We start from the raw sequence: 27,819 nt of genomic DNA on the forward strand, positions 1-27,819 counted from the left end.
CACAAGAGGACTGCAGGGTTGGCTTAGTGGATAAAGGCACTTGCTGCCACAGCTCATGACCTGAATTCAATTCCTGGGACTCAACAAAATGGAAGGAGACAGCCAATTAATGCAATTTTTCCTCTGACCTCCATGCTATGTTATAGCATGTGCAAAGACACATACGCACTAAATAAATAATGCCGTTTTTTAAGAGAGAGAGAGAGAGTACGAAATGAGTCAGTCTAGCGAGACATCTGGAATCCCAGCAACACTAGGCTCAGACAGAAGCACTGAAAATCCAAGGCCTGGGCTTTGGCTTGGTAAGTGGGGGAGGGAGGGCAGTGGCTAGGCTTTTGGCAACTTGACACACAAACTAGTTATCTGAGAGGAGGGAACCTTAACTGAGGAAAGGCCTCCATAAGATTCAACTGTAGGGCATTTTCTACTTAGTGATTGAGAGGGAAGCACCCAGTCCATGGTGCGTGGTGCCTTCCCTGGGCTGGTGGTGTCCTGTGTTCAGAAAGCAGACTGGAGAAGCCCTGAGAAGCAAGCCAGCAAGCAGCACCCCTCTATGGTTTCTGCTTCAGCTCCTGCCTCCAGGATCCTGCTGTGTTTGAGTTCCTGTGCAGACTTCCTCTGATGATGAAAAGCGATATGGAAGAGTAAACCAAATAAATCCTTTCCTCCTCAACTTGCTTTTTGGTCATGGTGTTCCATCGCAGCAATAGAAACCCTAACTAAAACAAGTGGGGTGGGGTGGGGGGGGCTATGTAAAAGTCAGCGGGGGATATAGTTCAGTAGTAGAATGTTTAACTAGCATATTCATGTGCCTGCATGGATGGATGGCAGGGAGGAGAGAGGGAGGGAAAAAAGAGGAATAAACTTAGGAAGTTCACTTGGGAAAGTGATTAAGTGCTGGGGAGGGGGGTGGACAGAGGCAGATGCGCAGAGAAACGAGTCAAGGGAGTCAATCTGGTCAGGAAAATACCCGGTCCTGAGAGTTTTTCCGAAAGATGATGGATTTTGACATTCACCTCAAGAACCAGTAAACCGCAGCAAAGGATGAGCTTTGGGCCAAGCAAGTGTCTTTGGCGATAGCTGGGAGGAGCCGCTTTCCAGAACTGCCCTGGCTCCTAATCTCCCTGCGCCGGTTTGATGATGCATCATAGAGCTGTGATCCTCCCAGATTCCTAGAGCGGCCGAGGGAGCGTCCGGAAGGTGGGGGGGGGGGACACGACTGTGGGTGGTGATGTTTGACAGGCAGTTTCTCCAGCATTGGAGGGTCAGCGTGGCTTCTTGGCCACGGACAGCAAGTGGGTTCATGGCTTGGTGTTCTGTGCACAGCTAGCCTGTGCTCACGGGGCCTTCGGTTCAACTGCATGAACGTCCGAAATGTTGGGGTGCTAGTGGAACCGCGAAGTGGGTGAACCCCCAGTAATCAGCCTGCGCAGCTGGAAAAGAGATACCTGACTTGTAAGTGTTAAAAGTGAAGGAAGACAGAGAATAACACAATCGTAATTTCTAGTGCAAATACTAACACACACACACACACACACACACACCACACACACACACACACACACACACACACACACACACACACACACACACACACACACCGGCATTATTGCTCCAGTTAGACCTCTAGTTTAGTATTATTGATCTCCAGTCTTGTTTGAACACCTCTCATCTTGTAAGGGGAACTGTGTTGGAGAGGGTTAATTCCCACTTCCTGGACGATCAGAAAGGAAGCTTTCACCAAGAGGAAAAGCACATGGAAGCTGAATAAGCTTTTTCTCCTTCACTTTTTTTCCCGTATCTAGAAGCCCTAGTCTCAGGAAGGACATCTCTCCTCTGCACAGTGGTTCCCATCTGAACTCGGGGCTACGACCTTGCCTGCAGGCTTCAGATCGTTATGTGGACAAGAGGATCTTACAGAAGAAATGGTAATTCTCCAGTTGTTTCCTGAGGTGTCCAGTTGTGCCCCATGGAGATCCAATTCAGTTGTGACTCTCAAGAGCATCATCACCTTCTATCAGGTGAGGAACAGTGCATTGCATGTGATACTAGTAATCTCCATTGCCCACACCCTCTCGGGTAAGCAACACCATGTCTTCGGTGCTCCACGCAAAGTCATACGGCTTTGGTTTGAATTCTAGCAATCCAATTTTTATTTAGTTGCCTCTTTAAAAAAATAGATTATCTTTTATTAATTTTTTTGACAATTTTATACATATAAATGATGCATTTTGATCACATTCACCCCAACTCCCTTTACCAGTTACCCAGACATGCTCCCCGCTTCATATCATCTCTTCTTCTTCTTCTTCTTCTTCTTCTTCTCCTTCTCCTTCTCCTTCTCCTTCTCCTTCTCCTTCTCCTTCTCCTTCTCCTTCTCCTTCTCCTTCTCCTTCTCCTTCTCCTTCTCCGTCTCCGTCTCCGTCTCCTTCTCCTTCTCCTTCTCCTTCTCCTTCTCCTTCTCCTTCTTCTTCTTCTTCTTCTTTTGTAAGCTGCCTGTAGGAATGTTGACATATCTTATTGGCTTGATCTTGTGCGGATAATCATAGCTACAAAGAGTACAATGTCGTGTCTGCATTAACTGCTAATCACTGCAGAAAGAAGCTTCTCTGGCCAAGGATGAGGGCAGCACTAAATAGGTGTATAAACATAAATGTTTAGCAGGCGATTTGACAGTGTGTCCATTTAGCAAGATGTCACTAATGGGTTCTCCACTAGGGCCTATGACTTTTAACCAGATTTACAGTGCTGGGCATGAATTATCTCCTGTGAATCAGGCTGAAATCCAATCCAAAAGCAGTTATTACTCCTTGTGATGGTTTGAATAAGAATAGCCTTGATAGGCTCATATATCTGAATGCTTAGTCATTAGGAAGTGGCACTGCTTGAGAAGGATCAGGAGGTACGGCCTTGTTGGAGGAAGTGTGTCACTAGGGGTGGACTTTGAGGTTTCAAAAGCCCGAGTCAGGTCCAGTGTCTTTCTCCTCCTGCTGCCTGCAGATCCAGATGTAGAACTCTCAGCTACTTCTCCAGCACCATGTCTGCCTGCATGCCACCCTGCTACCCACCATGATGACAGTGGACTGACCCTCTGAAACTGTAAGCAAGCCCCAATTAAATGCTTTCTTTTATAAGAGTTACCATGGTCATGGTGTCTCTTCCTAGCAATAGAACAGTAACTAAAACTCCCCCATGATCTTTGTGCCATTATTGTACATGTGAGCACATCTTGCCTGGCTGGTCAGGGTCTTAATTTTCTATTGCTGTGCTAAGATTTCATGGACAAGGCATTATAGAGAAGAGTTATTTATTGGAGGCTTACTTACAGTTTCAGAAAGTTAACATCCATGACCAGCATGTGAGTATGGCAGCAGGCCGGCAGGTATGATGCTGGAACAGTATCACAGAGCTCACATCTTGAGACATAACCACAAGGCAGAGAGAGCTAACTGGGAATGGTATGGGCTTTTAAAACCTCGAAGTCCACCACCCCCAGTGACATACCTTCTCCAACAAAGACACACCTCCTAATCCTTCCCAAACAATCCCATCAACTGGGGACCAAGCATTCAAATCTGTGTGCCTATAGGGGCCATTCTCATCCAAGCCACCACAGTCCGTATTATAGCACGCAGTGTTTGCAGCTGGGTAATACCATTGATGGATTTTCTCTCCCAGTGGCCTGCATAGCACTTTCAAGCACTATGAAATCTAGCCTGCAGGGAGAAAATTTTCAGGTTAGTTCCCGCTTGTTTTCTCTATGTCCTGCGACCAGAATGTGTTCAGTCTAATAGAGTCTTAACCATTTAGTTCCGGTGGGCAGCCAGGAGCAATGGCAATGGCCTGTGTTGTTTTGTGGGGGGACCTGATAATAACTCACAGGAGGGTATCCCATGACTGGCACTAAGATTTTCATTTACTTACCCATGTCTTCTTGGGAAAACATTGTCCACCCATGCAGGGTACTTGTGTGCAGGATAGTGGGGTATTGCTGTGACAGACCTCACCATGTTTCATGGAGGATTGTGTAAGGACTTTGGAACTTTGTGCAAGAAAAGCCATTCAGTGTTCAGTGCTTGGTGAGCTCTTCTGTAGGAGCTTGGAAGATTAAGGATGTTGAGGGCAAGGCAGAAGATAGAGGCCTGGCTTGTGAAGTTTCAGAGGGAAGTTTAAAGACTATCATAGCCATTTGCTTTTTTGAATTAAGATTCTGTCATTCTGAGCAGCTGGAACTGAAGAGTCAGCCATGGAATCGGGTGGTGGTGGAGCAGGCCTTTAATCCCAGCACTCGGGAGACAGAAGCAGGTGGATCTCTGAGTTCGAGGCCAACCTGGTCTACAGAGCGAGCATGCGGGCAGACATAGTGCTGGAGTTCATCATCAAAAGTAGTGAGGGCAGGAACTAAAGCAGGGCAGGAAAAGTAGCCGAGAGTGCTACGTGTTGATCAGAAGGCAACAGGAACTGGTCTCCAACACTGGGTGGTGTCTTGAGCATAGGAAACCTCAAAGCCCACCCTCCAACACACACAGTGACATGTTTCCTCTAGCAAGGCTATACCCACGACAACAAAGCAACACCTCCTCACAGTGCCGCCCGCTATGAGTTTATGGGGACCAATTCAATTCAAACTACTACAGAAACCTTTGCTTTACTGGGACAATTGATGCTGGTTAGCCGGAGCTAAGAAATTAGCAGTGATTAAGAAAAGACCAGCATCATTGAGATGAAATCTTCTGGTAAGTGTTTCCTTGGGGTCAGCACACAGAAGCTGCGTTCCAGAAGCAGCCAAAGTTGTACCTTGTGCTGGCAGCTGAACTTGGAAATGTAAACATCACCCAGGTGGTACTGGTTTTGAAGGCATGAAGGGGTCATGGAGAACCGCTGAGGCTTGGCACTGTGAGAGGTCAGGAGAGGCCATTGGTGAAGGTGTGGCCTCAGAGGCAGTTGAAAACCCAGAACCAAGGAGTCATGCAAAGAAGTCGAGGCTTCACTCCACAAAGAGAGCCTGGAAGGCGATTGGCGAAAGTGCAGCCCAGCTGCAGCAGAGACCCCGGGACCATTGGGGTGACCACCAAGAGCAGCAGCAGCAGCAGCAGCAGCAGCGGGGTGGAGCCAGCCCGTAAGCAGCCTACAGCCGCTGCAGCAGCTCCTGCCTCCAAGTTCCTGCCCTGCTTTAGTTCCTGCCCTCACTTCTTTTGATGATGAACTGTTATATGGAATTGAGTGAAATAAACCCTTTGCTCCCCGAGTTGCTTTGGTTATGGCGTTTCATCAAGGCAAAAGTAACCCTAGCTAAGACAAGTTGAAGTCCATTTGTAAAGTATAGAATACATTAGTTAATTTTTCCCATTGCCGTGACAAAATCCCCTGACAAGTGCAACTAAAGGGAGAAAAGATTTATTCTGGCTCACAGCTCAGGATTACAGTCCACCATGGTGGAAAACTCACCGCATCAGGAACTTGAGGCATTTGGTCACATTGTGCATGCAGCCAAGAAGTAGAGAAGGGTGAATGCTGGTCTTCAACTCGCTTTCTCCTTTCTATATGCTGATTAATCAAGATAATCCCCCACATGTGGTGATGCAATATTATTAAAATATCTCTTACATTCTAAGAGACTGGAACTTTTGCTGGACCTCACAGCCAGAGCTAATAATAATACCTTGAGGTCACTTAAGACTGCTATCCTATTGTGTATTCAGCCTGTTTAACCTGTCTTTAAGAGAATAATATAACAACCAACTTTACTTGCCTTGGATTTCCCATGTTATCAACTTTTACAATTAAGTTAATGCATAGCTGTAGCCTTAAATCCTTAGTTATAGCTCAGAGTTCTTTAGTTTATAATATAAACTTGATTTCTTACATTATTTAAGTCTTTGGCAGGGCACTATCCTACAGGCTCTTCAGAGTACTATTGTTTGGCCCTAAAATTAGACTTGAGAGAAGAGGTACCCCAAAGAATTCTCTAGAGTTCTTGCTCATGGCATACAGTAGCAACTTATTCCTTGGAATTGGGACCATTCATTCTGACCACAAGTTCTACAGTATGAAATGGCCAAGAGGCAAATTTACCAGCAATCATGACCTTATTCCGCAGTAGAAGCATCTCTCCATTGAGTGCTATAACTTCAGACTTACCAAGGCCTAGAATTGGGGATAGGAAGCAAAAGTAGCCTAAATGTATTGTTACGTATATAATGGGGAACAGTGAGATGGCTCAGCAGGTTAAGGTATGTACTGCCAAGCCTGATGACCTGAGTGGACCCACATGTATGGGAGAAGAGAACTGACTCCTATAGGTTGTTCTCTGGCCTCCACAAGCACCAAGTACACCATGGTGCGCACGCGTGCGCGCACATACACACACACACACACACACACACACACACACACACACGCTCTCTCTCTATATATATGTGTGTGTACACATACATATATATATGTACGTACATATATATTTTTTCATATATAGGAGGAAGCATTCTCATAGCTCCTGTGCTGACTAGGTTTATGTTAACTTGACACATTAAAGTCATCTGAGAGGAGAGAACCTCAATTGAGAAAATGCCTCCATAAGATTGGGCTGTAGGCAAGCCTGTAGGGCATTTTCTTAATTAGTGATTGATGGGGAGGGCCCAGCTCATTGTGGGTGCCACTCCTGGGCTGGTGGTCCTGGCTGCTATAAGAAAGCAGGCTGAGCAAGCCATGATGAGCAAGCCAGTTAGCAGCACCCCTCCATGACCTCGGCATCAGCTCCTCCTCCAGGTTCCTGCCCTGTATGAGTTCCTGCCTTGGCTTCCCTCAATGGACTGTGTCTCTGGATCTGTAAGCCAAATAAACCCTTTCTTCTCTGACTTGCTTTTGGTCATGGTGTTTCATCATAGCAATAGTAACAGTAACGAAGAAAACAGCTCCTCCACTCTTGGTTCCTATAACTGCATATGTATTTTGATCATTAAAAATTGATGAGCTTTTTTTTGTCCTTTGGCTCAGGGCACATGGTGTCTCCTCTATGACAGCTCCCCTAACTTAGCCTTTAGATCACTCCATCATAATCCCAAGTCTGCATTCTTCTGGATGAGGGAACATACATAAGATCTGTGAGCTACAAGTATGTGAGCGCACTGCCATTCTTCCTTTCCTATAATATTACTTTTTTGGAGGTAGTATTATATAGGATAGCATGGTAACAAACAGAATGTCCATAAATAAGTACAAATTTGTGTCTACACTATGAATTTAATCCTTTGAAAGCAAATTTCTGCCATCTTCATGACAAAACTGGTCCCATGCAATGAATCTTCCTCCAGTACATACTGACTGATCCCTATCTCAGAAGCATTACCTTAGTTGCTATGTACTGTTGACTCTGGTTGTTGAATATTCAAGCATATAGAATTGATAATAGGCATGTCCACCTTGGAGAGAGGAGATCCATATGTTTGTCACTATATATAACCTTCATCCTGACCACCGTGACAATTCTGTACTTGAATTAACCATGGCAGCATAGAATAGAGGCTGATTGACATTGTGCTGTGGGTGTTCTTGTCTTCTAGTTGAGTGGCTGTGCCAGGAAATTCTAGTTGGTTTTAATAATAAAAACCTGGAGCCAGATACCAGAGTAAATGCTGAAAGATCAGAGAGACAAAGGAACAAGCTACAGCTACCTCTTACCTCAACTACTCATCAGTCTGAAAGAGACTGAGCTCTTGTCTCCTCCTGCCTTATAGTCCTCTGTCTGTCAAGCCATATCACTTTCTGTCTCCACCTCCCTAATACTTGGATTAAAGGACTGTGCCTCCTAAGTACTGGAATCAAAGGCATGAGATCCTAAGCGCTGGGATTAAGGGTGTGTGCCACCACTGCCTGGCTTCTATGGTTAACTAGTGAATAGCTCCACGCTCTGATCTCTAGTCAAGGTTTATTTGTTAGAGCACAAACAAGATATCATATTTCACCTTTTTTGTCTAAAATATTATAACTAATATAAGAAAAACTATATACAATAAATACAATAACTATATACAATATATACAGGCAGTAAATACATCAACAATGTCTAGTCCATTAGCAATTGACAAATTCAAAGAAAATACTTCATATCTATTCTATCTTGGTGAGTCCAAAAGGTCGTACCTAATTCACTTTCTATTCTAACTTTGCATAACCAAAACTATCTTTTAATGTCTCTCAACCTTATACACTTTACACCTCGTTAGTGAATTTCTTTTCTGAATCTGATAACAAGGAAAACTATAACTCTAAAGTCTTCAATTCCATCAGAGACCAGGAAGGAAATAATATTACCTGAGTTAGCAGGAATGCAAGCAAGGAACTTCCAAAAAATGTGAGAAATGACAGAAATAGCTAGATGACTGGAGAGTCACCCAAGATTCCTCTGCAATGTTGGGGCATCCATCTTTGGCTTACAGCCCTGGCATATCTGACAGACTTTTCAGTGAAGCAGGATGTTCCTTGGCTTGTTGCCAAGTAATGGAAAAATCCTTTTTCAAACCCTTGCTATTGACATTGTGTTTTTAATGAAATTCTGAGGCCTTCAGCACATTTCCTATCAACAGTTGATCAGTTTCATCATTGTCTTGTGCTAGAGGGCCTGGCAGACCCATATGGGATTGGATGTGTGTTATATATATGGGATTATTCTTATTCCTGACTATATCTTGTAACTGAATAAACAACAAAGTTAATTCTGACTCATCAGAAATAAATTCAGCAGTTTCAATGTGTAAAACAACTCTTTTTACATACTGAGAGTGAGTATGTTAAGAGTTTCTGTAAAATCTGTTAATACCATCAGAATAGCATATAATTCTGACTTCTGGACAGAATCATAAGGACTTTGAGCCACTTTGTGTCCTGATTTATAACCTGCCTATCCTGATTTTTTTGGATCAGTATAAAATGTAGGGACTCCAGAAATTGGGAGTTCCCTGTACAATATGAGGAAGAATCTAATCAGTTCTCTTTATAAATTTAATTCTTTCACTTTGGGGATATTTGTTGTTAATCTCCCCCAAAATATTACTGCAAATTCTTTGCCAAGGTTCACTTTCTACCATAATTTGTCAGTTTCATCATTAGTAAAAGGCACTACATTCTCTGCTGGGTCTATTCCTGATAATTGACAAAGTGTCAATTTTCCTTTTAGAATCAACTCAGAGACATTTTCCACATAAGTTTTTAATTTTTTATTCTATTCATGTGGTAAAAAGATCCATTCTAAAATAATATCTTCCCTCTGCATTAATATTCCTGTAGGAGAATGTGTAGAATGTAAAATAACCAGTAATTTTTTTCCACCAAGGCTAATTCTCTCTCTGCTTCAGTGATAATTCTCTTGACCTTTTAAAGTACGTATCACCTTATAAGGTTTGAAACAAATTACTAAGTTCTGTATTTTTTTTACTCCAATAGTGAGCCATAGACAATGGGCACTGTCTCTTAGAAATCTTTGAAAGTAATTAAGAGTCTGCAATTGATTTCTTCTAATTTCCACCTTTTGGGGTCTAATTTTTGTGGACCTATTTTATATCCCAAGTAATTAGTAGGATCTCCTCTTTATATATTTTTTCAGGAGCAATTTGTAATCCCCAACAAGGCAAAATTTTCTTTACTTCTAAAATTCTTTCTAAGGTATCTACATTTGAATCAGCTAGTAAGATGTTGTCCATGTAATGGTAAACTATGGATTGAGGAAATTGCTTACATATTATTTCCAATAGCTATCATATAAAATATTGGTATAGGGTGGCTATTTAACATTCCCTGTGGGAAAGCTTTCCATTGATATCTCTTAACAGGCTGAGAGTTATTATAAGTAGGCACTGTAAAGGCAAATTTTCTCTGTCTTTTTGCTGTAAAGGTATAATGAAGAAACAGTCTTTTAAATCAATAACTATAAAAGGCCCCTTTAGGTAACAGAGAAGGCAAAGGAATTCCATACTGTAGAGAGCCCATTGGCTGAATCACCTTATTAACAGCTCTTAGCTCTGTTACCATTGTCCATTTTCCAGATTTCTTTTTAATAACAAATACAGGAGAATTCCAAGGACTGGTTGATTCTTCAATATGCTGAGCATTTAGCAGCTCCTGTACCAGCTGTTTTAAAGCCTGCAGTTTCTCTGTTGTTAAAGGCCATTGCTGAACCCATACAGGCTTGTCTGTTAACCATTTTAAAGATAGGGCTGTTGGTTTCTTTGAAAGATCAGCAGCTGTTGTGCCCTGTTCTTGTACAACCTGAGTGGTTGGTGACTGTTCTTTATAATACCTTCTAATATTTTTCCCAGAAACATCCATTAATTTATGCTTTGTTTCTGAGATTGCAGGAATGTTAATCTGGGTCTTCCATTGCTGTAACAAATCACATCCCCATAAATTCATTGCCATGTTAGCCACATATGGCTTTAATTTTCCTCTATGTCCTTTTGGCCCTATACAGTCGACCCATCTTGTGCTACTGTACCTGAGATAATATTCCAATCCCTAAAAGCTGAACATTTGTCTCCTGAAGAGGCCAATTTGGATGCCAGGATTCTGGTGCAATTATTGTTACATCTGCCCCTGTGTCTACAAGACCTTCAATGACAATGTCATTTATTCGTATTTTTAATTTTAGTCTTTGTTCATTTATAGAAGTTTGCCAAAATATTTGCCTTATTGTTTATCCTGAATTTTTTGTTCTCTCTTCTATAGCTGTTCTATGATCCAGAGTAGTATGGTTTCTTATAATAGGCATTAAGTTCTTTAATTCCTCTGGGAAGTAGTTTCCTCCATGGTGACAGGAAATTATCGAACCAAATTTGATATGGGGACCTGCAAGAGCCCCCCTCCAGGTGTTTCCCGATGGCAAAGGGTTACCTTGTCTGTCCCTTGTTGTTCTACATTCATTAGTCCAATGCCTGCTTTTGCCATAACTTCTGCATAATCCAGAAGGGATGGGGCATTCTGTTGGGATTAGTCTTAGAAAAAAACATTGTTTCTAGGAACACCTGTTTACAATCTCTGTTTAGGTGACCTTGTTTACCATTGCTAAAACACCTGACATTTCAATTTTTCTTCAAACCTCTGGAAATCACCTCTCCTATCCAAGCATCATCATGATTATGAAATTTGATATTGACTGTATCTTGGATCCATTTCTCTGAGGCTGATGATCTTGCCTTTAATGGCCTGATTACCCTTTTGCATTGTCCATTAGCATTTTCAAAATCCAGAGATTCAATTATTATTTGTCTAGCTTTTGAATTTGGTATCATTCTATTTACTGCTGAAGTCAATCTCTGTAAAAAATCAGTGAAGGTTTCTTTTGGGCCCTGTATTACTTTAGTAAATGACTCAGTTTTATTTCCTAATACTTCAGTTCTGTCCCAAACATTCAAGGATGCTTCACAGCATAAACCAAGGGTGTGGCCATCATATAGAGATTGCCTTTCTATATTGACATAATCTCCCTCTCCAAGAAGTAGGTCTTGGGAGATTTCAATACCTCTAGCCCTACTTCGTTATTCAATGGTCTTAGCCTCATCTTTCCTCCAGGTCCTACACTGTAACTGAAGACCAGGCTCCATGACTGCTGTAACAAAGTCTCTACAGTCTTGAGGGATAATTCTATTACAAGCTGACCACAAGTTTAACATCTGCTTTCATAAAAGGTGAATGCATGCCATATGAAACTATCGCTTCCTTGAATCTCCTCAAATCTAACATTTGCACAGGAGTCCATTCAGCCCTTATACAGCCCTGGGGATATCTATCATTTGGCAATTCCTGTAAGGTTATTGGATAAATTAAAGGTTGGATATTTGAAAACCTTAGGCTGCTCCTCTCTAACCTTATAATTCAATGTTGAGATTGGTTCTCCTTTAAATTCCTCTATCTGGGTCTGAACATCTCTATGATCTGTTTTAATAAGTTTTTCTAAAACTTTCATCTTGGTACTTACATTAACCAACATTTTTTAAAGATAAAACAAAAGTGAACAAACAGGTAATATTTATAATTGACATTATGTAAATCCCATCTAATTAATTATCTTCTCATTTAATTGCTCCATTTTCAAACCGTGCAGTGTATTATCATACAGAGACCTAACTCCCTCCATTGTAGTAGTGTTTCCCATTTTTTAATATGGGGGAAAAAAACTCTCTTTTTTTAACTAATTCCTCCCTTTAAGAATTCCCAATTGTCTCACCAAATATGCCAACAATGACAATTCATATAACGATGAAGTGTGAGGATGACTGTTCTGCCTAGAACAATAGAAGCCCAAGGCAGCTACCTAGTGTGGCAGCAGCCTGAGGAGTGGTCCAGGGAAAGCTCACAACCCATTAGGAGAGAAGAAGCCAAAGATCCAGCCTTCTGCACAGGGAAACATGCAAAAGTGGCTAACTTCTTTGGTTTGCTGCAGATAGGCTGCAACAGAAAAATCCCAACTCACTCAGAGGCTTGAGGAAAAGAAAGGAAAACCTTAGCAAGCAAAGTAGTGACTCTGACTGCATACAGCTCCAGCCTGTGATAGTGGCTGCAAAGCCACAGGCAAGTGGCTTTTTTGTGAATTTGTGCCCCAAAAGTTGAATGCCAGATGTAGCACAAATTCTAATTGGTCTTAATAATAAAAACCCAGAGCCAGATATCAGGGTAAATGCTGAAAGATCAGAGAGATAAAGGAGCAAGCCTTAGCCACCTCTTACCTTGCCAACTCCTCAGCCGAAAAGGGTGAGGTACTGTCTCCTCCCGCCTTATATTCCTCTCTCCACCCAACCATATCACTTCCTGTCTCCAGCTCCCTAGTGCTGGGATTAAAGGTGTGTGCCTCCCAAGTACTGGAATCAAAGGCATGAGATCCCAAGTGCTGGAATTAAAGTTGTGTGCTACCACTGCCTGGTTTCTATGGTTAACTCATGGCTAGCTCCACACTCTGATCTCCAGCCAAGCTTTATTCATTAGAACACAAACAAAATATCACCACAAACAACTTCTTTGCCGGATGCCCTTTGGTGAACATGTACAAAGAACGCAAATATATTTATATATTTATATATCATGAGGTCTATCCCAGTGTTTCTCCCAGAATTCTTGTTTCTTTCTAGTATTCCAATCTCGTTCTTTTCATGTATTTGATAAGTGACTTGTCATTAGCCATGAATCAATCTAGACTTACATACTAGACTATTTCCTTTCATAAATAGTAGGCAGCAGTTTTATTTCTAAAGTTCTGTCTGTGAGGGAATTTGCTTTCACCAGTGTCTGAGACCATCCCTGAGTTCCGGGAACATGAGTGAATGTTTTCAGGCCGGTCTGTAAACCTTTTCTGAAATCACTTGTATGTAGAATTTACTTGTGGATTTGCTTTTACAATGGAATGCTGGTTTGCTCAATTTTAGATTTAGGAGGTCAAAACCATCTAGTATAAAACAAGCAGTTTATAACGGTGTAGCCATTTAGTATTCTGTGATCAAGAAGTCTCCACTGGTGCCTATTAAATAGTAATGCAGAGTTTGCTTTTCATTTAGAAAACCCTTATCAGCAGAAGCATATATGGCACTACTCCACTGTAGCTCTCTTAGAAATCTCCCATGTAGCATCTTTACCATCGCCTCTAATGCCATAGTTGTCCTTGGACTAAAGTCAAGTTTGACTCAAAGGTAGCAACCTAGCTAAGTATGGAAGCATATACCTGTAATCCCAGTACTGATGAGCCAGAGGCAGGTAGACTACCATGAGTCCAAAGCCATCTTCATCTACAAAGTGATTTCAAGGGCAGCCAAGGTTATATTACAGGACTATGTCTCAAACAAACAAAAATAATAAGGAGGGGGTGTGTAGAACCAGATGTAGTAGCCAATATCTGTCTTCTCAACATTCAAGAGTTGGGACAGGAGGATTTTGTCATGAGTTGCAGGCTAACCTGGGCTACAGCATATCTCAAAAACAAAAATAGCAAACCTACAATTTATTTAGTCATTTTAGGGTACCCTGAGATGGCTCAGAGGGTAAAAACACTTAGCACCCATCCTGCCAACCTGAGTTTGAACCCCAGAACCCGCATGGTAGAAGAAGAGAACCAGCTACCTTCTGTAATTTATCCTCTGGCTTCCCCACACATGTCTTTTCTGTGTGTCTTCATCCCTGGTGTCTCTTCCTTTTGTACATATACATCAGTTCTGTTGGATTAGAACCCTACCCCATGACCTTATTTGACCTCATTAAGGGCCTCATTTCTAAATACCTTTCATATTGAGAATTAAAAACTTCAACATATGAATAATGGTAGAAAGGAACACAATTAATTTCATTATACATGGAAAACCAAACAACATTTTTTTTAAATACAGACATTTAGTAAATATTTCAACAAAAGCTCAGGATAAACACAAAGTTCAGCGTACACATTACTAAAATAGGTAGAGGAAGAGGTTGGAGGAAGACAGGAACAGAAAGCATGCTGCGAGCCTGGACTGAGTCTATCAGGTCAATCTCAGTCCTCGGGGGTGGCCTTGATCTGGAGGTGGTGGGAATGGGGGGTGGGCTGGGGGAAAGGGGAGGGGGGCAGGAAGGGGGAGAACAAGGGAATCTGTGGCTGTTATGTAGAACTGAATATTATTGTAAAATAAAAGAAAAAAAGTTTAAAAAAAAAAAAGAAAGAAAGCATGCTGCGAATTCTAAAAAAATTTCTGGCAATTTTGTTTTTCTTAAACTAAATGGAAGTTTAGTTTCATTTATTTAAATTGTATATAGCTGTCCATATATAAGTAGATGTATGTATTTTTCTGTGTATAAAATACTGAGCTTAAATTTAAAAACACTAATATTCTCAAGGAAAATTATTTTTGTTGGAGTAGTTTACATATAAAAGTTGATATGTTTAGATTTAAATATGCATACTTTTTTATTTTCTTTGATTTTTTTTAAAAACTTTTTTCACCATCTGTGTCTAGTTTTATATTATAATGACTTTGTTTTTTTTAATTCTCTATTATCACATCTTTTCTTAAACGTGGTTCTATGAATGCTACAATGCTCCAGCCATTGCAAGTAATGTTTTGATATTGCTCATATATACCATTTACAAAATAATTTTCAATTCATCATTTATTCATTTTGTGTGTGTATATGTTTTATCACAGCATTCTAGCAACAGCTAACTACTGCAGAAATTGGTACCAGGAGTGGGGTATTGCTTGATAAACCCCATGACCTAAAGCAACTTGGAGCAGAAAGGATTTATTTCAGCTTACAGTTTATAGTCTATCATGAACAGAAATCAGAGCATCAACTCAAGGCAGGAATCTGGAGGCAGGAACTGAAGCAGAACCATAGAGGAATGCTGCTTACTGGCTTGCTATTCATGGCTTGTTCAGATTGCTTTCTTATTCCACCCATGGTCACCCACCCAGGTGTGGCACCTCTTCCACGTTGGGCTAGGCCCTCCCACATCAATCATTAACCAAGAAAATGCCCCATAGATTTTTGTGTGTGTGTGTGTACTGGCCCTCTGATGGAAGCAATTTGTCTCAATTTAGGTTCCTTCTTCCCAAATGACTATAGCTTGTGTCGAGTTGACAAAAAATTAATCAACACAAATGGCATAGATGAGATACTGATACAAACATGGCCTTTTAGAAAAGGTTGTTAGAGGCTCCAGAATTCAAGGCAATTAATAGGAATAAATAATACATATGTTGACCCAAGTGTATGGTCAATTGAGCAATAAATATTTTTCTACTTTTTGCCTGTTAGTGAGTCAGCAGTGGGGAGGTGGTGGCAGGCCAAATTCAGGAATCATATTTGTGATGGTTGGCTTTAGGTGTCAACTTAATACTGCCTACATTAACTGAGAAGAGTCTCGGTTACAGTTGTGGGGTTGTGTATATTGGGTTGGCCTGTGAGCATGACTGTTGGGATTGTCTTTATTAAGTTAATAGATGTGGGAAGATCCAAACCACAGTGGGCAGCAGCATTTCCCAGGCAGAGGGTCCTGAATTATATAAAAGTGGAGAGGTCAAGCTGAGCACAAGCAAGCAGCCCGCCATCCGTCCACAACTCAAATCCCTCTGCTCTGAACTGTAGATGTGCTGTGACGAACTGCTTCAACCTCCCGCCACTGTGGCTTCCCCACAATGATGTCTAATAATCTGGAATTTTGAAATAAACTAAGTACTTTCTTTCCTAAGTAGCTTGTTAGTAAGATATTTTAGCAACAGAAACTAAACTAGGACAATAGTCAAAGAAAGCTCTCCAAATTACCAGTTGGCCGGAGGTCCTTTGGCACAACCCAGAAAATCTCATCAGTAGGTAAGGAGAAGTCACCAGGTGCTGCTCTCTGGCAGCCATGACCCCCTTAGTGTGCGGCACCCCTGAGCAGCAGGCAGCAGACAAGTAGAACAGGCAGCGAACGACAGCCGCTTCCATTACAGTGTTTGTGCGGGGCCTTGCACATTGAGCCCTTCACACCTGGTGGTCCTACACCCCTTAAACCTTAGGCCCCAAAGACCTGATAGTGGACTGGACCAGTGGTTCTTCCTGGGTTCATGCTGGGACTCCAGATGGGGAGACCAGGGATGAAAGGAAGTCTTAAACACTGGGGTCAGGAGAGATGCAATGCTGATCACCCAAGCCATCACGTTTATTAGTGTCCTCAGATGGGGGAGCAAACAATAAATTAGTAAAGTTCATCAGACAGCAGAATTACTGGGAACCTCTGGTTCCTCTTTGCAGGGTACATACTGATACTGTAAGCAGGGCATTTCACATCTCAGTGTCTGGAACATTTGGCCACCCCTTTACGGTGAAACTGTCAAGCCCCAGGCCCAGGCCTTGGACCCCCCCAGAACCTTAAGATGGGTCCATTGCTGGCCGTGCCAATCAGGACCCTGGCAGGGAACAAAGTCCAACACTCCTGTTCCATCCACAGGGCCTTTGGTTCTTCCTGGGCCCCAACATGGCAACTCTCTCAAACTCTTCCAGCAGCTAAAGCCTGTAATTGCCTTTCTCTTGCTCCTCACAGCCTGTTGTCCGTCCACCTCAGCTCTGTCCTCTCTTGCTCTCCACTCCATTGCCCAGCTTCCGCCCTGGCCACAGCTGTGTCGTAGCTGCTTCAGAAAGCCGGCTTCCTTGCCCTTGAGCAACCGGCCTGCCACCAGCAGGAAAGGATACTTGAGTAAATCCTAGTGTTACAACATCCTTCGAGTAGCAGAAAAAAAGTCTCTGGTGGCTTGCTTAGTTAAAGAGGAGTGTTTAAGCCAATCTTTTTTTTCCCCCAGTTGGATCAATTGTAGCTATTTGTTTGGACCAGCACAGCCTTTTGTCTTAGGAGCAAAAGCAGTTACTGGTTCAGCCTTGTTTTTTAGCACTAGGCATCTCTCCTAGACCACCAGGGCAAATGCACCCTCCTCTTGGCCTAGATGGAAATGGTTGCAGAGTCATTTAGAATACATTGAGACATTGATGTGATGTGGTGCTCTTGTACAGAGAGAGAGAGAGAGAGAGAGAGAGAGAGAGAGAGAGAGAGAGAGAGAGAGAGAGAGAGAGAGAATGAATGCACTGAGTATTGTGGTAAACCTTTGGCCAAAACTTCTTTAGACAGCCCTGGTGAGATCTCCCTGTTATTTTCACAATGTCCATGGGGTGTTCTAGATGGCTGAGTATGGCATAAGGGTGATCCAGCTGGCTGTTGGTCTGATAGTCTTTTTACTCAAGTTAGCCAGGGCAGTCTGGGGGATGGGTGCCAACATCTTGTCTTGTTCATAGGAAAATAAATGTAAAAACTTGCCCCTGACACTAATAGTGGTTTTCAGCCCATTTTAATAGTTCTTAGCACCCTCCAGTTGCCTGGAGATAGCTAGATGAAGGTTCTGTGCTGAGGAGGCAGGTGCTGAACGCTCCAGTGGTGCTCCAGATGTGTTGCAGTCGCCACTAACTAGTGGTTAGCCTCAGACTCACCTCTTGTAACAAGTAATTGTAATGCATCCTGAGTATATGGAAGTTCCCACCTGCCTGGGCATATACCTGTACTGCATAAAGAGGGGAAAATTTATGATCACTAGGGGTAGAAATCAGGTGAATTGCTAGCATTTGGGCAGCTTGGCTTGGATGGAGGTTAACTAGCCTAATATCTATAAACATAGGGTCTGGTGTTTTACATACGGAACAGTACAGAATTGAAGGTCACTCCCAGACAGTTCTCGCTGAGGATCCAGGTGCTGAAGCATTTAGTGCTACGAGCCAGGCTTTGAAAAGTTCCCGAAGAGTTGAGACCACTGCTAGTTCTACTGGGGGGTCACACTGCAGACTCCTGCCGGGGGTCACACTGCAGAGTCCTGCCAGGGGCCACACTGCAGACTCCTGCCGGGGGCCACACTGCAGACTCCTGCCGGGGGCCACACTGCAGACTCCTGCTGGGGTTCACACTGCAGAGTCCTGCTGGGGGGTCACACTGGAGACTCCTGCCGGGGGCCACACTGGAGACTCCTGCCGGGGGCCACACTGGAGACTCCTGCCGGGGGCCACACTGGAGACTCCTGCCGGGGGCCACACTGCAGACTCCTGCCGGGGGTCACACTGGAGACTCCTGCCGGGGGCCACACTGGAGACTCCTGCTGGGGGCCACACTGGAGACTCCTGCTGGGGGCCACACTGGAGACTCCTGCCGGGGGTCACACTGGAGACTCCTGCTGGGGTTCACACTGCAGAGTCCTGCCGGGGGCCACACTGGAGACTCCTGCTGGGGTTCACACTGCAGAGTCCTGCTGGGGGGTCACACTGGAGACTCCTGCCGGGGGCCACACTGCAGAGTCCTGCTGGGGGCCACACTGCAGACTCCTGCTGGGGATCACACTGCAGACTCCTGCTGGGGTTCACACTGCAGAGTCCTGCTGGGGGCCACACTGCAGACTCCTGCTGGGGATCACACTGCAGACTCCTGCCGGGGGCCACACTGCAGACTCCTGCCGGGGGTCACACTGCAGACTCCTGCCGGGGGCCACACTGCAGAGTCCTGCCGGGGGTCACACTGCAGACTCCTGCCGGGGGCCACACTGCAGACTCCTGCTGGGGGCCACACTGCAGACTCCTGCTGGGGGCCACACTGCAGACTCCTGCTGGGGGTCAGTCACACTGCAGACTCCTGCCGGGGTTCACATTGAAGAATTTAGCCTTGTGAGTTGTTAGTTCTGAGGTATTGGTGCTGAGGAGGTCAGTGCTGAGGTGGTCCTGAAGGGTCAGATGGGGAAGAGCAGGTTCTGGAAGTCACTCTGAAGAGTTCAGCACTGAGGGGACAGGCTCTTTAGAGTTCAGCCCTAAGAAGATTGGGTCCTGATAAGCTGACTGAGGAATCGGGAGAATTCCTACTAAAGAGGCTCCGGAGGAGTTACTTCTGAAGAATTTTCTCTGACAAGTGGGGTCACGTTTATACCAAGGACTTGGGAGCTAAGGACTTCAGTGTGTGAATGAGATAGTTAGGCAATCACTGTGCTTGCTGTGGTCTGTGAACTCAAGCAGCTTTCCAGTTCAGCTGTCCAAATGCTGGTTTGCCGTGGACTCTTAGAACTCAACCCTTGACATGTGGAAGTGATGGCCCTTCTAAACATGCTTGCCTTGAATCCACAGCTCCGGCAGTCACCTGAAGGGCTCTTAATAAGAACAAGACAAATGATGGCCTTCTAATGAACCAAACTGAATTGTTTGTGCCATTGGTTACTGTTCATGGGCAGCCTTTTTCTGTCAACGTAACTCTGCCAGTGTATGTGTGGGAAGATCTATGCCTTCAGGTGCCAGGGTGGAGCCTGGTGAGGCCCTAGAGCTGCGATAGGCTGGGCATCTTCAGTTGGCACAATGAGGATTTGGAAGACAACTTCAATGTGTGGAAAGGACCTGGACGGACTCACTCAAAAGCACATTGAAAGTCAGCAAATGGTAAAGGGGACTGAAGAACTTCACTACATTCCAGAGTCCAAACTTTTGATGGAACTGATAAGTTGTGCTATAGATAAGGAACTGGTCATTTATTCTCCATATCATTCAATGTGTTATTTTTGGGAGGGTAAATACATTTCATGCTTTAAAAGAGGAAAATATGCCGGGCGGTGGTGGCGCACGCCTTTAATCCCAGCACTCGGGAGGCAGAGCCAGGCGGATCTCTGTGAGTTCGAGGCCAGCCTGGGCTACCAAGTGAGTTCCAGGAAAGGCACAAAGCTACACAGAGAAACCCTGTCTCGAAAAACCAAAAACCAAAAAAAAAAAAAAAAAAAAAAAAAAAGAAGAAAATATGCTCTGTAACTTGAAAGAAAGCCGAAGATCTGGGGTGTAACTCAATGATAGGGCACTTGCCTGAGGTGAAAAGTCCTGGTTCAGTCCCTAGTATGCTAAAAGCCACCACTAAAACCCCACAACATGTCATTTAATATGTGCACTCTTAGCACCAAGCAGGCATGACTCACCCTTTCAAACGCAATAGCTAAAAGTGATCTTGAACCCTTGATCCTTCTGCCTCCTCTCCATAAGTTAGAAGCTTAATTAGTAAATTATAGTATTGCTCATTCAGTTGTACACCTCCAAATTTTGGGGTAAAATGTGGAAACAGAGTTCCATGTGGTGGTATAAAAAGGACCTGTGTGCCACTGTGTGACAGTGGGGATTTAAAGGTATCTGCTTGTGCTATAGCAGTTCAGTGTTGACCTTAAATTTTTGTTGATGAAGGTTTGCTGATGAAATTTGTGCTTTGACAGTCTCATAATGTATATAGTACATCCTGTTCCTCTTACCCCACCCCTTATCTTTATGCAACCCCTGTTCTCCCCTTCCTGCCTACAAGTCCCTTTCCCACTTTCATTCCTGTTTGTTTGCTTTGTATGATTTTAGCCAGGATCGTCTGTGTGTCAACAGGTTTGGATCATTCACTGGATCCTGGTGGCTCATTCACTGGATCCTGGTGGGTCATTCACTGGGTCCTGGTGGCTCATTCACTGGGTCCTGGTGGCTCATTCACTGGATCCTGGTGGCTCATTCACTGGATCCTGGTGGGCTCGCTGGTGCACACCTGAAGGCAATGACTGTCCCTCCATATTCCATCAGTCAGCAGTAGTTCAGCAGGTAGAGTAGGGTCCTATGAGCTTCTCCCTGATCTGGAATTAGCTTCTGACAGGCTCTACCTTGTGCAAACCCAGTACAGGCAGCCACAGCTACCATGAGATCATGTTTTTCATGGCTATGTTATACCCTAAAATAGAATTTCACATCTCTTCTAGCTCCTTCATCCTTTCTATTCTTTTCCTCCCCAGTATTCTCTGTGCTTTAAAGGGAGTGGCACGAAGGTCCTGCTTATGACTGAGAACTGAACTGTCCATTCTAAGCACCTGAACAGCCCTGAGTTTCTGTATTCATTGCCATCCTCTGCACAGAGAAGCTTCTCTGGTTAAGGATGAGAGTACCACTTATTTATGGGCATTAAAGTGGGGGGGGCATTGGGCATTGACGAAGTCAAGCAGGAACGGAGGTGCAGGGGTACAGGAAATGAAGGGTTTGGGAGCACAGGTTAACCAGTGTGAAGGCTACACGACAAAGTCATATGGAAACTCAGTACTTTATAAGCTGGTTTCAAAACAGCTAAGTTAAAAAATAGTTAGTAGCCGGGCAGGGTGGTCCACGCTTTTAATCCCAGTACTCAGGAGGCAGAGGCAGGTGGATCTCTGTGAGTTGGAGGCCAGCCTAGTCTACAAAGTGTGTTCCAGGACAGCCAGGGCTGTTAAACAGAGAAACCCTGACTCAAAGACCAAAACAAACAAACAAATGAACAAAAGAAAATAGTTAGATGGAATCGTCTAGATGTCCTGGATGGCTGGATAATGCTATTCCTAGAGGCCATTGTTTATCAAACAAAAATTCCAATTCCAGGTATGGAAGGAATACCTTCTTGTGAGTACTTGGCCAGGGAGGCCCCAGAGATTCCACAAGCTACACAGACTTTTGCCATTCCTCTTGGTTGCTCACCAGAATTAAGATCCTATAAGAAAACAAATCCTACTGCCAGAGGCAGCATGCCTTTGGTTGCCAGAAAGCAAGCTGAAAATGAGCTGGAGGCGTCCTTACTACGGGCTAGCTTCCATGGTGCCTGGAGGTGCTGTGTAACCTGGAGATGAGGTCTTGATCAGGGCCTCACTTTGCTGTGAACCTCCAAGCCACAGTGCTAATTGCCAAGCAGGATGGAGCCGCTGGTACAACAGCAGCACAGCTGTTCTGAGGGCAAACAAGCACTGGCGGATTAGATTTGATGCCTGCTTGGCAGGGGAGATACATGCCTGATACTGTCAGACCCAGTTAAGAACCCATGGCTGGGGAATAGACCCTAAGGGAGGACTTGACTGTTGTGGTTTAACTAAATTGACCTGGCACCAAACTTCAGTCTAAATATTTATGATTATGCCCTTCATGTTTTAAATCTGTCTTTGGAGGCTGAAGATGAATGGCTCAGTGATTAAGAGTACTTGCTGGTCTCCTAAAACAGGAGTTCTCAACCTGTGGGTTGTGACCCCTTGGATCACATATCAGATATTTGCATTATAGTTCATAACAGTGGCAAAATTAGTTATGATGTAGCAATAAAATAATTTTATGGTTGGGATCACCACAACATGAGGAACTGTATTAAAGGTCACAGCATTCGGAAGGCTCAAAACCACTGTTCTAGAGGACCCAAGTTCAGTTCCCAGCCCCCTTGTGGGACAGTTCACAGCTCCCTATAACTCCAGCTCCAGAACATCTGACGCCCTCCTCTGGCTTCGGAGGACACTTATACACACATGGCATGAACACACAAACAAAACACACATACATTTTTAAGTGTACTGGCACACACCTAAAAAAATGAAACCGGTCTTGGTGTGAAAATCGATTTCTTGTTACTCTCATTAATACATGCAGTTTGCAAAAGTCAAAACAACTTGGCCATCTTACTTCTCTGCCCTCTTGTTGTTTGTGATGACGACTATAGTTCCAGCTGGAGAAGATAATAAAAAGTATCAGTTATTTTGCAATAGATAGATGTTGTTATATCAAATTCAGTTTTCAACTGATTGCTGTACTGGAATTGATCCTGCTTGGGACTTTTTTGTAAACGTGTTTAGAGTACAGTGCATTTCTTTGCATGTAATAACAGTGTTTTACTGTTTCTTAAAGGCAGATGTAAAGGAATTGAAGGGTTTTTATTTCTCGTTCATTATTTTTCTTTAGTGCCTTACTTTTAGCCTAAATTCCTGAGCATTGCTAGATAAAACCCAACCAACTGCCCTTTCTTACATTTTTTATATTGTTTGCTTTAAGTGTATTAATAAATTGTTAGCTCTAATCTAATCACACTTTTATTATCATAGTGAATCAATTTCAGTTTTTCTAGGTCTTTTGTGAAAATCATACCTTTGTATCTGATAAATCCTTTCTACAAAAGTGTGATCCATTACTTGTTGATTCTTCATGGTTTTCTTCAGTGTTTCTAGATGTTGGGAAGCCTCCTGTCTCATTTGCAGTCCATTACCTTAACCACGAGGGCCACCTTGTGCCATCTCCTCCCCTCTTATTGTAATATCTATAGATAAATACTGAGTTGTGTCATCTGGGACTTTCTTACAACATGGAGCACATTTTGCATTTGGATTTTGTTTACTGTTCCAGATGGTGAGACTAAGATCAAGATTGGAGAGCCAGTTTCAGAGGAGGAGATGACAGGAAACATCGAAACACTGACTGAAGAATCTTGCAGCCTCCAGGAGGATGCTCTCCAGAATTCCAAAGGCAAAGAATTCTGGGAATTGGGGGATGAATTGAATGACCAGAACCTCTTAAAAAGAAGACAGTATAACTGTAATGAATGTGGCCAAAGCTTTGCTTGGAATACAGGTCTTGTTAGGCACCAGAGAATTCACTGGGAGAAAGCTTATGAATGTGATGAGTGTGGGAAGGCCTTTCGTATAAGCTCAGCCCTGGTTCTGCATCAGAGGATTCATACTGGAGAGAAACCCTACCCTTGTAATTGGTGTATTAAAAGTTTCAGTAGGAGCTCAGACCTTATTAAACATCAAAGAATCCACACTGGTGAAAAACCTTACAAATGTGATGAATGTGGGAAAGCCTTCAGTCAGAGCTCAGATCTTATTATACATCAGAGAATCCATACAGGAGAAAAACCCTATCAATGCAGTCATTGTACTAAAAGCTTTAGCCAGCGCTCAGACATGGTTAAACATCAGAGAATCCACACTGGGGAGAAGCCCTATATGTGTAACCAGTGTAACAAACATTTCAGTCAGAGTTCTGATCTTATAAAACATCAAAGAATCCACACTGGGGAGAAACCATATAAGTGTGACGTTTGTGGGAAAGCCTTCAGTCAGAGCTCCGATCTTATTCTACACAAGAGAATCCATACTGGGGAGAAGCCATATTCATGTGGTCAGTGTAACAAAAGTTTTAGTCAGAATTCAGACCTTATTAAACACAGAAGGATTCACACTGGAGAGAAACCATATAAATGCAATGAATGTGGAAAGGCTTTTAATCAGAGCTCAGTTCTTATTCTGCATCAAAGAATTCATACCGGAGAGAAACCCTATCTATGTAATCAGTGTATCAAAACCTTCAGTAGGCTTTCAGATCTTATTAATCATCAACGAATTCACACTGGAGAGAAGCCTTATCCATGTAGTCAGTGTAGTAGAATGTTTAGTAGAAGGTCAGATCTTATTAAACATTATAGAACCCATACTGGGGAGAAGCCCTATGAATGTGACGAATGTGGTAAAACTTTTAGTCAGAGTTCCAACCTTATTCTGCACCAGAGAATCCACACTGGAGAAAAACCATATCCTTGCAGTGGTTGTTCTAAAAGTTTTAGTCGCCGTCCAGATCTCATAAAGCATCAAAGGACACATACTGGAGAAAAACCATATACATGTAATCTGTGCAGTAAAAGTTTTAGTCAAAGTTCAGATCTCACTAAACATCAGAGAATACATTCTGGTGACAAGCCCTACCACTGTGACAGCTGTGACAAAGCCTTCAGTCAGAGTTCTGACCTTATCCTTCACCACAGAATCCACACGGGAGAAAAACCATATGCATGTACACAGTGCACTAGAAGTTTCAGTCAGAATTCAGACCTTACAAAACACCAGAGAATCCACACTGGAGAGAAACCATATAAATGTAATGTGTGTGGGAAGGCTTTCAGTCAGTGCTCAGCTCTAACCCTTCATCAGAGAATCCATACTGGAGAGAAACCATACCCATGTGTTCAATGTGGCAAAAGCTTTAGTAGGCGCTCTGATCTCGTTAACCATCAAAGAATCCACACTGGTGAAAACCTACAAATATGATGCTTGTGGGAAACCCTTCAGCACTGTGACCATTGTTACTGAACATCCGAGGATGCAGATAGAAGAGAAGCTCTACCCTCATGGTCAGGGTAGCAGATGTTTTAACAAATCTGATATTGGTACTTTGAGAAAATCCATCCTAGCCAGGTGGTGATAGTGCATGCCTTTAATCTCAGCACCTGAGAGGCAAAGTCAGGAGGATTTCTGAATTCGAGGCTAGCCAGATCTACAGAGCAAGCTCCAGGACAGCAATAGCTACACAGAGAAACCCTGCCTGGGAGGGACAAAGAGAAATAGGAAGGAAGGAAAAGAAAGGGAGAAAGAAAGAAAAAGGAAAGATCCATTCTGAGGAGGAAGACTGCATAAAGGTGATAAATGTGGGAAAACCTGGAGTGCACAAATTCTGGTACCATACTAGAACAAAAATCTTACCAATGCTATAATGACCATGAAAAAGGTTTTAATCAATGTCCAACCCATGCTCCATTCAAAAAGTACTGGAAAAATTAATTTTATAAGAATTTAACTTTGAGCTCAGAATTACTAATATTAAGAAAATTCTAAGGGGCTCTGGAAATTGTGTGAAAACCTTCATTGTTCATAATCTTAAAAAATGAATCAGTAGACAAAAAAATAGAAACTCTTACCTTTGCTATAACCTAAGAGAAATCTTTTATTGAGTCAATTCACAGAGATATCATTATAAAAAATATATAAGGCATTAATGCAGAACTTACCATTTTTTAAAAAAAAATCAATGTGGAAAGTCTCAATCAAAATTCTGAGGGAAATATATTCATATCTCTCCTAGAAGCCCAAATTTTTACTCAGTCTCAATTACCAACTGTATATCAGAAATTATTTCAGAGAACGTAGGGAAACCTTAAATCCTGTAATTAAAATGGTATTAATACTGACATCACACCTAGTCTCTGAAAGATGGAGAGTTGTGTCCTGTGCTCACCCTGAGTGTCTGTAAATTCCCTGTGTAACCCCACGTCCCTTTGTTGCAGTAATTTGTTGGCAGTGGTCTAGTTTGGGTTTTCCTAGTGAGCAGGAGTCCCTGTGGTGGGCACAGCCATACTAGTTTAACTTTCTGTTATGAGGTCTGAAATCACTTCACAGCCTCTGAACACATGAAAAAAATTATTTTAATGAATCATGTGACTATTTTACCATCAACTGAACAAAAATGGAACTGTGGTATTGTGGTACTGTAAATACAGTAGTTCCATGGTATCCATGGGGGATATGTCCCAAGGCATAGAACTTTATCAATCAGCTGATAGTCTTGCTAAATTCAGATAGACTACAGATAGGCAAAGTGCATCACCTTTTGTAATAGAGGTTCTCAGTTCCTAATTAACAGCTCCAACTTTGAGTGCCAGTGACTCGGATCCTAGTGTTAGTGTCTTCGCTGCTGTTCTCACAGCCAGAACTATCAGATACCAGCAGTTCGTGCAATTTTTCTAACAGATGGAGCTAGACATTCCCAGCACTGGTTACCAGCCATTCTCGGTGGCAACAGTTCTAAGGAAACCAGCCAGCCTGCTCCACCCCAGAATCATAAATGTGCAAAACCATCCAGCAGAGATGCCATCAGTACTTACGCTGCAGCAGTGCATGGCTGATGGCAGGATGAGAGGAGCGGCAGATTGTGTAGGCAAAAGGAATGGACTCCCATATGTTCGGGGTGTCCCGTTGAGCAGCTGCAGGCTTTATGCAGTTGTGGTTTGTGAGCAGGGGAAGGGCCCTTCGTGGGTATGGCGACAACTGAAGCAGCTAAAGAGTGGCAGCAGCATCGGCTACAAACATGCTGTACAGCCAGAGCAGAAGTCTCTCACTGCGGTGGCTGTGCATTTCGGAAGACACGGGCCCTCCGTGTCACGTGGTCAGCACTGCATCCCTAACGCCATTCCGTTGCTTTAGCGCTTACTGCACACATGGCTATTACTTGCATTTTGAAATGTCAGAATAATAATAAATTTTCCCCTTCACAATTTCACGAAGATTTATTCTTACTGTAGACTGTAACATCCTCCGATTTTTCTCTTCCCTTAAATGAAAACTTTCCACTCTTTCTGGTACAGGTAATAATAATACTGTCTTCTCTTCGACCTGTCTTAATTGCCAGCATGACTACTCTTCATCTTGGGGCCACTGTTCAGGAAAGTAAGGATTATTTGAACATAAGCAACGAGAGTATGGAGACTGAAGCTGAAGGCCCAGACAGCCACCAAGTGACTAATGGGGAAGATAATACAGGCAACGATTCACGTCCTGGAGGATGTGCAGAAGGTTCAAGGTTCATATGGCTCGTAAATTGAATTATTTCTAGAATTTCTCATTTATATTTTAAGAACAAGCTTAACAAGTTAATTAAAACTTCAGAAAGCCACACCATGCAAGCAACTATAATTGACTGTCATCT

At 43.1% G+C, this 27,819-nt stretch overlaps 1 protein-coding gene across 3 annotated transcripts; it reads left to right on the forward strand.

The window, feature by feature from the left end:
- Nucleotides 1-1,220: 1,220 nt before the first annotated feature.
- Nucleotides 1,221-27,521, forward strand: LOC114705695 (zinc finger protein 271). Of its 3 annotated transcripts, none has more exons than XM_028887730.2 (3): nt 1,221-1,455; nt 1,806-2,021; nt 23,689-27,521. In XM_028887730.2, exons 2-3 carry the CDS (start codon nt 1,970-1,972, stop codon nt 25,386-25,388), a joined length of 1,752 nt encoding a protein of 583 aa, XP_028743563.1. In that variant the 5' UTR covers nt 1,221-1,455; nt 1,806-1,969; the 3' UTR covers nt 25,389-27,521. The 3 variants fall into 3 exon arrangements, with proteins under 3 accessions (XP_028743563.1, XP_028743564.1, XP_028743565.1); XM_028887731.2 differs by having other exon boundaries at nt 1,845-2,021; XM_028887732.2 differs by lacking the exons at nt 1,221-1,455; nt 1,806-2,021 and adding an exon at nt 3,064-3,099.
- Nucleotides 27,522-27,819: the final 298 nt, after the last annotated feature.

This window comes from Peromyscus leucopus, chromosome 19 (assembly GCF_004664715.2).
Source record: "Peromyscus leucopus breed LL Stock chromosome 19, UCI_PerLeu_2.1, whole genome shotgun sequence".
Lineage (NCBI taxonomy): Eukaryota > Metazoa > Chordata > Mammalia > Rodentia > Cricetidae > Peromyscus > Peromyscus leucopus.